The sequence below is a fragment of the Cinclus cinclus genome, chromosome 16 (assembly GCF_963662255.1).
Source record: "Cinclus cinclus chromosome 16, bCinCin1.1, whole genome shotgun sequence".
In the NCBI taxonomy this organism is placed as follows: domain Eukaryota; kingdom Metazoa; phylum Chordata; class Aves; order Passeriformes; family Cinclidae; genus Cinclus; species Cinclus cinclus.
The window spans coordinates 7801367-7813366 of NC_085061.1; the positions used below are offsets into that span (position 1 = coordinate 7801367).

The following is a 12000-nucleotide window of genomic DNA, read 5'->3' on the forward strand; positions in this document are numbered from 1 at the left end:
CTAGAACATAGAGCATCTGTGAACAACATGAATAAGTAAGTAAGCACAAGCCTTTCACAGTTCTCCTAAGTATAATTAGCTTTTATACTATAAAAGCTACTGTGTTGTCCCTTGATGGTTATGTGCTCATGGTGTTTCCATGCAAAAAATGAAATCACAAAGCATGTGACAAAACTAGATTTATAATGATCAGCTTTTGATCAATGGCAGGAAAGGAGTTCAAAGTCATACAGAGACTGTCCTCCTTTCAGATGGGTTGAGGGTGTTTGACACTTGCCAGAAAATATGTAGCATCTTCAGAAGAACACTCTCAATATAACCAGCTGTTTCTAGAAACAAGGCACATGAAATACTATTGAATTAGCTGTTTCTGCTCTTAGTCTAAACACAGGCATCTTGGTTGGCTTTGTTTTAAGATCGATGCCTTGGGTCTAACTAAAGGCCACACAAAAGGGGAGCATTGTAGCTTTTATAATAAAACAATTGGATTATTCTACCAATTTACAGGATTACAAAGCAGGTGCTTTTTATTAATTGATGAGAGCTAAAGCTCATTTTTGATAGATTATATATATTTATTAAATGTAATAACGTGTGTTTTATAACGTACCCTTTTTCCCGCTGATTGTTGCATACTGGTATCTTATTAAGTACATCTTTAAAGGATTTTCAAGACAATCAATGTGTACCACGATGACTGTACATAAGTATACAAAACTACAAAGGTTGTAAAGCATGGGCAAATGTTTTATTTTCAAAATGCTGTTCTTAACAAGAATAAAGGCTTTACTATTTACTTACAATGTTTGTGTCCACTTGGTTTTAAGATCCAGACAGATTTTTTCCATTGCAGTGAGCAGTGCTACAGAGAGAATTACCCCTTGGTGCAGTTCCTCAATATAAGCAAAGTTAAACTGAAGGAAAGGGCTCCTAAACCACATTGCTCCACCTTTGGCCACATTCCCACACTTACCCTTAGCTCTGGCACCTATCAAACCCACATGAGCCAGTCAAGGAGCTCAGCAGCCAAACTCCTAACACAAAAGGGATATTTTTTTCCCCCCTGTTGGTTCAGCAGTTTCCTGTTCTGGTTCAATTGCTCGTGCTTGTGAAAAGGAGGGGGCAAGAGAATACAGCTGGGCTTGAAGAGTGCAGGGGGAGAGTTTTTTCTTCAAATGGTTTGATTTTCCAGATCTGGTGAAAGAACCATCATCACCAACCAGGAAAAAACCCAAAGGGTGGGTACTGGTGTAAGTGAGGACAAAGTCTGTGCAAGTGATGGAAGAAATCCATGTGGAACCACAGCAACTGCTAGAGACCACCCATGTTTTATTAGGTGTTCAGTCAAAACAACTGCACCTTTAACTTCCATGGAATCATTTGTAGTTCTGCTACTGTTGTCTCTAATTGTGACATTATAAAGGCATAAATAGGATTGTGCTTGACAGGGCTAAGTTAAAAAAATAGTAAGGGTTCCTTAGCAAGGGGCCCAATCTGATTTTTACTGTGCTTGGACCTGATATAAGTAAGTAACCCGCATAAGATTGCTGAAAATGCTGACACTGGGATCTTAATTCTACACTTTCTCAGCACGTGTGCTAAGTGGTAACAAAAGGGCCTTTGACTTTTCTCCCCTGCAGAAATGCAGAGCAACCCCAGCTCTCATTGCCTTCCATTGGAATTGCAGGGGCACAGCATTTCTGCAAATGAGACCGTTCTGAACACAGCCTGGATTTGTGTAAATTGTCACAGCTCTGCAGGAGTCAGAGAAGTCCAGTTTATCATAAATGAAGATGTAGCAGTTGCCTATATGTGGGTAGAACCCCATTTAATTTCATCCAGAGTTTTGTTCATGGCAGAAAAGGTTTTAAGTGAGCATTCAGGAATACAAGATAAACACAGATTCAACATTTTTGGCTAGATATGCACTATTCCATCTGTTTTAACAGAACTGTGCTCACTTAGTCTAAGACTGAATTTTGTTTTGTCATGCTGGATCCTTACATAACCTGCCTTTGGTTTACAATGCCTCACATGTAAAACTTTAATGTTAAAAAAGCATTTCTAAATCAGTATCACAAAGTCCATGAGCTCTGTGCTTTGGAATTTTAGTGAAGAAACTAAAATTGAGATGTTGAAGGATTTTGTGTACATTAGTCCGTCTCTTCTGGTTTGCTTCCCACTGCAACCATACAAAAAAAAAAAAAAATTAACAGGCACAGTAACAAAAAAGAAAACATCCATACTTTCACAGCAAATACTCTGTTGTTCAATAAATAAAAATCTCCTGCCCAACCCAAAAAGTGTGTGTGTATTTCTTCTTTGCATGGCATTTTTTTTCATGTTTTGACACAGATTCAGCACTCAGATGCTTGCACACAGTTCTTTGTGCCAGCTGTGGGAATTCTGTATATGTATGTACCTGGGAGCAGAGTTGTTTGCTAGTAAGAAGTCACTGAATTGTTAAAGAAAAAATTGAAAGCACCTCTTTGAGGTTTTTGCTTTAAAGAATTTTCAAAGTCAGTGATGAAGTCATACAGTTCACCTAGCATATATTTTTGTCATTTAGGATAACAAGCAAGGTCAATAAAGAATAGTTTTACTGTGTCTCAGTGGAAAGAAGAATGTTATCCATGTGATTGCAAAGGGTCTGCCAAATTGGAAAAATCAGTCAAACAAAGAGCACAGGGTTGCTTGCTGGAGTAAACAATTCTAAATGAACAAAAGCTGTACATAAAAGTAAAAATGTTCCACCCCCTAGTGAAAGCTGTTTTCAAAGCTCTGTATTCTTTCAGAATGTTGTAATACAGATTAACCTAATGTTTTTCTTCTGCTGTACAAGAGTCTGATTCCTCATTCTACTTGTGTGATTTCAGCTAACTCATTCTGGTTTTGATATTTTAAAATTTTACAAACTGCCTTTCAACTTAAAAAAATCTGCTTTTCTATTTCCTATACTTCAGAAAATGTGTCTGCACTGCACACCTTTTACATCAAGCGAGTTTGTTGGAGATTTATATATAAAAGCTATGCTAGAGGCAAAGAAAGCCAAATAAGCCAAAAAAATCCCCTTTTGAACGTATGTTTTCAGGAGAGCTTAGTTACCCTTCCAAGGCATGCAACTGAAAACCAGCAAACAAAATCCTCTTGGTACATACTGGGAAGACTGGGCTGCAACAGGGCTATGTGCTAGTTTAAGGTGCTCAAGGTGCTCCCAGCCTGGAGAATCCCAGCTCACAGAAAGCATACAGGAAAAGTTCTGTATGAGGAGGGACACAGCAATCCCTTAGGAACCCAAAACGAGACAGCAGCAGCAGGATAAACCCTGTCTTACAATGGTCAAGGCAATACATGCCCAGTGCCTTGATGGCACAAGACCTTTCTGGATTTTAGGGCTTCTGTTTTACAGCTGTTAAGGAGAAAAATCAAGGGTGGGTTTAATGTCCCATATGACTATGAATGTCCTGTATACAAAATACTGTCCATTGCATTGAGTTTTGTCTAATATTCTTTGATGTGATGAGGCTGACATTTGCAAATATTTAATAAAAATGGAAACATTCAGAAACCACAGGTCTCACACACTTTCACATTTAAATGAGCAGGTATTTTAAGTATCTGCTAGCAGTGCTTTTAGCCAGTAGTGTCCTTGTCTTATCATAACCTGTGTTACTTAAGCATAACAATTTCCAATCACATCATACCAAACAGGAAGCACAGGCTGTCAGCATAAATCTGGATTTCAGGCAGTTATTTAAATAGTTTTTGACATATACTTGCTTCCTATGCAGATAGAAAAGTAAGATGTCCTCAGGATTCAGATAAGATGGAAAGATGGAGAAAGCTGCCTGGCTATGTTTTTTTCGCTAGAAATTTCCATTAGAGAAATGTATTTTTCAGGCTGTGACACCTCAAACTGAACTAGTTTGCTTAAAATATTTTAAAATGCCTAAGGAAGATGTTTAGAACAACTTACACTACCTGATAATCCAGCCCATTTCTTTCACACAGCACATATCTAAAGCAATGAACAGTGTAAATGTCAATATCATCAACCTGACTTGCAGCTGTGCAATTCCTTAAGCTGAATTTTAGCCATTTCAGTCCCAGAAGTCCTCTCATTCTTTCAACAGAGAAACCCATTTCAGTTTTCAGTGGCATTTTAAAAAGTATTAAAATCCGAATTTGAGCAGCACCATTCCCATTCCATCTCTCCGTGTCTGCAGTCACTGTGAGCAGTTATGCAGGGCCAGCTCTCACCACTGTGGGAATCACAACTATGATTGTGCTGCAATGGAAACCGTTCCCTTTTCTCTGCTGAGATTTCCTGCATGCTGGGGAAAGGCGTATGGGCATAACTGGGCAGAACAAACTGCCCCAGGATGCCATTTACACAGTGGGGATTGCAACTGTGCACTGCTGCCAGTCTCAAGGCAATGCCAAGAAAACTGTTCTCACAGAAAGCTGGATTCAGGAAAACTACAAGCACTTTAAATCCCAAGATGTTTGTGTAACTGAATGTATGAGAATTATCTACAGAGGATGCCTAATTTAAGGAGGTGCAATATTAGAATTCAATAACACAATCATGCTCATTGGCAGCAGGATCAGTACTTTGTATACCTTTAATACATCAGCTCCTGTTTGAAGTCCTGTTACATAGAGGAGCTGAGGCCCTTAAGTGCTGTAACAGTGCAAGTTGAAAAATAAAATCTCACATCTCACTTATTTCTTCTAGTACTGGTATTTCTACCTGAATAGGTCGTATGGTTTCTCCTATCAGAACAGTTCAATTTTTTAGCACTATGTTTCAGTCTCTTTACTGTATTTTTCATTCTTTTTATTCCTTACACTTACGTTTTCATAGTTAGAAAACCTGATTAAATTATGCTTTAGTCAGATGCACATTCTAAATCATAGGACACTATAGCCACCACTGAAATAACAAGCACTACTGGGGACTGATTTAATTTCTTTGGAGGTGAGGTGGGGGTGTTCTCGAGGAGCACAACTGTTAACTGCTATTTTTGACCTGCTACTCCTACTACAATAAAGTCATCTACTACTTGGTCTGCAACATTCCTTGGGAATGCAGCACATCTGACGTAGTTTATCATGTCTGTGCTGCAATGCTGAGGCACAGGTGATGGCAAAAGCAAGGACTGGAAGGTATCTGCATTTACTGTTCATTAGCTCCTGGGAAGGCAAAATTCAAAAATCTGCAAAACTTGGAGCTTTTCTCCTATTTATGTAAGTGTTAAGTTCAAACATCCTTATCATCTAATTTGGATGGCAGACATCATTTTCCCTCATCTTAATTAACAGGACTGAAGTTCTGGTTTGACACTTGGTTGTTTCAGCATAACAGGGAATAAACTATGACCTTCTTTGTGCACTACTGTATAACACAACTGGCTTGTGACAGTAGCTTAGGAAAAGTTTATGCTGCCAACATAAAGAGTGCACTTCTTCATAGAACTCTATGAACTAGAATTTAGTAATTTAAACAGTTGGAAACAGTAATGAAAAATGCTTTAGACTCAGACTATAAGATTAAAGAAAATCTATTGGAATAATTTACTAGCAGGGGATTAGATTAAAATATATATATAGAAAGGAGTTTCACCCTAGCCTCCCAATGAAATGCCAAAGAAGCCTGAACATGAAACTGGAGCCACCAGCAATCTTGCTGAAATAAGACCTGACTTTTAAAGAGACAGTTTTTTTATAAAGTGTTTATAATTTTAGCCTCTTACTATTGGAAGTCTGCCTGTGTACAACTATTAGTGAAAACTTTCAGTCCAGGAAATATTCAGTCACTAGTGATAGGAAAATGATCTATTGAATGCAGATATATTAACCAGACAAATGATAAAATGGAAGTTATACCTACCCACAGACACTCCTGCAAGTCATGAATCTGAAATGGAACTGTTAGAGGATTACTCAGCAGAAGAGGCTTCTGCAAAATGGATTTTTTTAAAGTGACAGGACAAACCTAATTCTCCAAATCAGGAGCAGAGTTTGTCAAATGCTTAGTCTTTCTTTCATGCCTGTAGAGGATAAAAAGTTTCAGGGCACTTTTTAATTCACTTAGGATCAGATTAGCAAAGGAAGAGCTGACATACAGGAGACTTCCAAACACCAACATTCAGTGATGCATAAGGGAAACGGGCTGAAAGATCTCTAGCAGAATTTGTTTGTGCAATGCACCATTGCTTTCTTCATACTTTGACAGGAAGACTAAGAATTCATTAGAATATATTTGAATGGCATTTTTACAATTCAGGGTGTACAAAAAGAAGAGAAATATGGGAAGATGTAAGTATTAGAGTAGATGAACAATTAACATGAACATCAAAGTTAGGAGCGAAAAAACTAGAGACTATTGCTTACAATATCCAGTTGCCCTCCAAATCATTCAATGACTTCAGATTTATGAAGAGGCAGCCACAGAAACACAACAGCTTGTGGAACACAACTCTGCACTGAGAAGAAAATTCAAAATGAAGGCAACCAGCGCATTTCCAGAGTATCTGATTAATGCAGTGTTTTTCAATGTAATTAGTCAAGAGAGAAAAAGAGAATGATGAAAACAGAAAGAACTGACCAGAAATAGAAATCATTCCAGAGTGGCAGGTCCTCAGCTAAAAGCATTTGGGGATTTGCAGACAGAAACCAGTATGGGCAGAAACCCAGAAGTCCAGATTTTCTGGGCAGCTTCATGAAAATTTAATTTATACCCATTAGCCCCTCTTATTTCTGACTTTATTCCAACTTTCAAAATATGATAGGTTCTGTGAAGTTACCAAATTTAAACTCCTGTGCAGACTAAAACAAAGCACCAGGTAAGAAAGCAGACTGTTACATCAGAAAAGAGCCTGGGTGACTGATGCCACAGGGAGGGTTTTAGCTCCTGTGTTCTGCAGTCTGTCACCCACTTCTCTGTACTCCCTGAGTTGTATTTTAACACTCCACTAACAGCTCATGGTCTTTCTTTCCCTGCCCCACCTCCCCCTTCATTTTATTAACCAAGAGTTTCAAATCTAGGTTTGCTGCAGGACTATTTGGAGGCCTTATTTTTCAGCTGGTGAGAGCCTTTTCTCCAGGTTTCTAACACATCCCATAGTTATAAATAGAAATTTGGGGTTTGCTTATCTAAATGGCTTACAAAAAACACCAGCAGCATTTTCAAGAAGAATGCTCAAATGTTTTTAAGGTAAAAGCAGAAAAATGAAAGAAGATTGCAGAACCCATCAAGAATTTCTCTTCTCCTTAAAAAAAAAAAAAACAACCAACCAACCAACCAACCAAACAAAAACAAACACAAAAACCCCAGATGTTTATATAATCACAGAAAAATCACCAAATTGCAATTGGCCTTTTTTTTCCATTACAAACAATTATTACCAACTGCAGAGTGATGAGTGAAAATCCAGCTTTGGTACTGGAGGATTAGTTCAGACTTGTGCTCACGGAGCCACTGCTGTGCCTGTGTAAGCACAGTTCAGAAGATCACATGCTGTAATTTATCTAGATGATCATCTTCCTTTTTTATTTTTTCAAACATTCCCAACGTAGTTTCAGAAATTAAATGTTACTGTAATCTTTATAAATTTTCAAAGATGTCTGAGTCAAGGGTGTGGACCAATAAATTGGATTCTGTATCATGAGTCTTATGACTTTTATCACTGCATTCTCAGCTGTTAGTGCCAAGATTAAACTTTCAGAAACATCTCAAGCATTTTGAATTGGGCTTGATGAAAACCACTAGCACATACTCAGCCTTCAGTTTTGCTTTGTTCTTTGATTTTCTTTATTTTTTTTCCTTAAAAAAAGACTTTTTAAGGTCTTCTTCTATGTAAATTGAATTTTATACATGTGCTTTTAAATCAAAAGCAATCATATATATCCCCCATTTTAAACCATTTTGACTGCAGCACTTTTGCTTTCAGAAAGAAAAAAAAATACCTGTAGATATAGTCATGTTAAAAAAAAAAGGAAAGTGAAATTCTCTCAAGTGCAGTGTCCTAGTGACAGCAGGCAGCCTTCCACTTTTAACCTGTTTATAAAGCTTAGTGTGAAACCAAATTACGAGAAAAAGTACATTCAGTATATAAGATCTTAATATATATGTGTCTGTATATAAATCTGTTATATAATATAACAGATTAAAAGTGTAAAACCATAGAATATGAGGAGGTCATCACTTACAAGAATTCCATTATGAAAATAATTAAAGAATTAGAGCTGCAGTAAAAGGAGGGTAGATGAAATTAGAAACAAATTATTTTGTTTAAAGTCTTCCTGAATTATTTCAACCACCCTTGGTGAAAGTGGAGAAGGGGAAAAAAAGAAATTCTCACATAAAACTGATTAATTCCTTACATTTTACAGGGCTTGAATGTTCCTAAATAAACCACAGAGATGCAGTCTTTAAGAAATCCATTAGCTATTCAGACTTTGCCTTTTCCTACACCAACATTATTACCTGCAGTAATTTTAAATATTTTCTTAAGCCTAGTGTAAGATTTCCCATTTATAAATACATCCTCTTTTCAATATTTTCTTTGGGAAACGACTCAGTCCTACAAACATGCATGGGGTTGTAACTTCATTTTGGGCCCCAATAATAAGGATGTTTATGGAATGAATTTAAAGAAGTTTCACAGTGTAGCCATTTTTTTTCCTGGGTTCTGCATTTGACATTTGTCTCTTCTCCAGTTAATTCTGCTTTGATGTGATATGATTGCACACAGGCATCCTTCAAAAGCATGCAGACCAGACCTCCCCTGTTCAGCTTAACTTGATATTAAGCTTTTGAATCCTTCTTCATCATTCAGGTGGAGACATCACAGCTGTGTTAGGAATGAGTGACTGCATTTCTTTGCTTCTTGACACTACTTATCTGTTCCTGCTCTAGCACCATAAATATGCAGCCTTTTCTCCCTTGTATCTCACTCATATTTTTAAGGATTTTCCAGAACACCTCCATTCTGAGTTCTTCAGAGTACTGCTAGATGCATTTTCCCAGGAGAAAAGATTACTGCCACCAAAGAAGTATTTTTAAAATCTCTCCAGATAGGTAAGTAATAACTTCTACTGCCAAAGGAAAAATACAGCTTGAAAACTGAATGGAATGTAAAAGAATATTTCCCCCCTGTATCTGGAAATCACCCCCCTCACCTGCTTTGAAGATAACTTACTGTCTTATTTTGATTTAACTACATTTTCCACACACTGTGCCTTGCAAAGCCCAGGCTATGGTTGATTTAGAAGACCTGCCAGCTAATAGGGTCACAATAGGTATTGCCACAAACCCAGGAATATATTTTTTTTTTTTACTATTTTCCCTAAGAATACTGATTTTTAAAACTAAAATTTTACAAATTTTATCCAGATAAGAAGAAGAAGAACAGGAAAAAAAAATCCCCTCAGCTGAAAATACTGTTTGTGTAACAGCAACAATGGTCTTTCCAACAGCAGGGAAGTAACCATTGCAACTGAGTGTCAGCAGAGTGTTTTGGTCACAGAAGTGATGAATGAAGATTTTGGTATTTTCATAAAAAGTTTAAATATTTTTCAAATTCTTTTCATTGTAGGACAGACACATTTCATTTCCAGTGCTGTCCCATCAGTAGTAAATCTGCACAAAACAGTGCTCAGGTCCACAATCTGCTGTTCACTCACATTGTGTGGAGGTTAAGTTTTAATTAACTGTATTTTCTGTAGAAAGCAAACAATTTTTTAATTCTGTACAAAATTCTGGAACAAATTTATCCCACCCCAAAGCTGTCCTATATTAGAGAAAATTATTTCTCCCTTCAAGTCTAAAGCTGTGAGCCACTAAACTGAGTCTTAAGTGGTGTGCTTATCTCTACATTTTGAGTCTGAAATTGTTCAGAGTAAGGACTGTCATACCTTAAATATAGATCATTCTGTGGAATGTAATTTTACACAGCAGTGGAGCAGCATAGCAAATAAAATGTCAGCCAAGAATGCTGTAGCTTTATGATCCTGGATATATGCTGAAAGAAACACACTTTTTTCTTTGCACTTAAAAAGAAATTTTGCCAGCATATGCATTAAAAGAGGTCAACAGTCCTGCAAGGTGCTATTAACACATAAAGTCATTTTCATGCAGTTTTCACACTTTCTATCCTACAGCACTGCTCAAAACTAATAATAAAAAGTATAAAAGATGGACTGAGAGAAGGCTAAAGAATTTCAAGGGAAATAATAGAAAAGTTTCACGTGCTGTGAAGCAGGGGGCAGATCAGAGTTTTGCACCATCACAGCCCTGCCTGCAAACCAGGCAGCCCTTGTGGCCTTGGCTCCCAGGGCACAGCAGCTCGTGTGACACTGAGTGGCCATCTCAGATGGCTGCTGGAACCCTGAAGCCTGGGAGTTTGGAAGTTTCTGTGCTTTATGACACTGACTCCCAAAAGAACACTGCTCTTAACCTGAGGCATGGAGAAGGCTTCCAAAATTGAGTGATGGAGTTAGAATCACTGGTGCGTAGTTTAAATAGAAGTGTGTAATATCACATGGTGAAGGGTTTGGAATGTGGGGATTTAGAATACAGTAATAAGTATAGGACAAGATGGAGGTTCTTGGGAGTTGGCTTTTCTTCTTCTTGTTCCTTCTTCTTGGTTTTAGGTAGTAGTTTTTGGTTGGATAGAAAGTACTGCAGTGTGGGTCACAAGCGTTTGGTCATTGAGTCAAAAATATAAATAATATAGATGTTAATTTGTAATTGGATAGTTAAGCCTTAAAAGACCTTGTAACTGTCAAGATACACCAATATTTTATCGCTTTTAGCTTGTTAGCTAGAAGCACTGAAGAATTCACTGTAATATAAATAAGAATTAATAAACAACTAAGTCCAAACACAAAATTCCATCTCTTGCACTTTCAATCCTAACTCTGACTAAAAGCAAGAAGAAAAAAAAAATCAGCCACTAATAGATGGGCACTTCTCCTTCCCTGGTTTACTGTTGCATGTTTCCCTTATTCTGGATGTAAGGACTGTGTCATTGCTGGTCAGGAGTTGATGGGGCTGACCCAGCAGAGGAGGCTCCCGAGGGGCAGCAGAGCGGAGCCGTTCTTTGTCAGAGGCAGCTGTGAAGCCACCAGTGCCCTGCCAAGGGAGGGAGGGTGACAACAGCCTTGGCCAAGGAACCACAGGACTGCCTTCTTAATAGGGAATTGGCTGTTTCACCCCATAAAAATGAGACTTGTGGTCTCTACTGGAAAAAGACAAGACCCTCCAGAAGTATTTTGTTCCAGGTGTAGTTCTAATGAAAACTCAACTGTTTGTTTCAAAATTAATGGACATGTTTTAACACACTTTCTGAAACCCAAAAAATAAATCAACAATTACTTTGTATTTGTTAATTACGATCAGTTTACATTTCTAATGTCCTCTTACTATCTTTTCTTTAGGTATCATATACAAACACATTTTCATAAAATTATGTTTTTACCTAGAACATACCCTTGCAATGAGGTTTCATTGTGCTGAAAATCCCAACAAAATAGACTCTGCCTGTTAGCTCACATTAACTGAGTCTTTGGCTGATATTTCCATGGAAGGTATGTTGATCTTTCTAGTAGTGTCAATAGAATCACATTACTGCTCGGGTCATCATTTTCAAAAAGCTATTTGGCAGCTCACCATTCATCCCCTGCAGTTAGATTCAACACTGTTTACAGCATCTAATAAACAGAGTGAGTTATATACAAATTAAAGAGATCCTTCATTATTTTTCCTAACGTGGTTAATTTCATAATAAATTGCCATATCTACTTTAAAATGTTACTTTTTTTTCTTTTGACCATGAATCTTAATGCTTTATTTGTGCTGTGTGAGTTTTTAGTTACAATAAATGCTTTGTCTGGTCGATGAAAAGAGTTCAGTGGTTTAATTAAAGGGGATTAATTGAATTTACTGAACTAAGGAATCCAGTTAAATCAAATGCTTAGAAAGACAAGATTAAA

General features: G+C 37.4%; 1 protein-coding gene across 1 annotated transcript in view; it reads right to left on the reverse strand.

The window, feature by feature from the left end:
- Window positions 1-6436: 6436 nt before the first annotated feature.
- The window catches only part of IQCK (IQ motif containing K), a 31878-nt gene continuing 26314 nt past the window's right edge, over window positions 6437-12000 (reverse strand). Inside the window, exons 9-10 of the mRNA XM_062503887.1 lie at window positions 8852-8903; window positions 6437-6536 (exon numbers count right to left, since the gene is read on the reverse strand). Of these exons, the coding sequence (XP_062359871.1) occupies window positions 6437-6536; window positions 8852-8903 (152 nt within the window). The remainder of the gene's footprint in view (window positions 6537-8851; window positions 8904-12000) is intronic.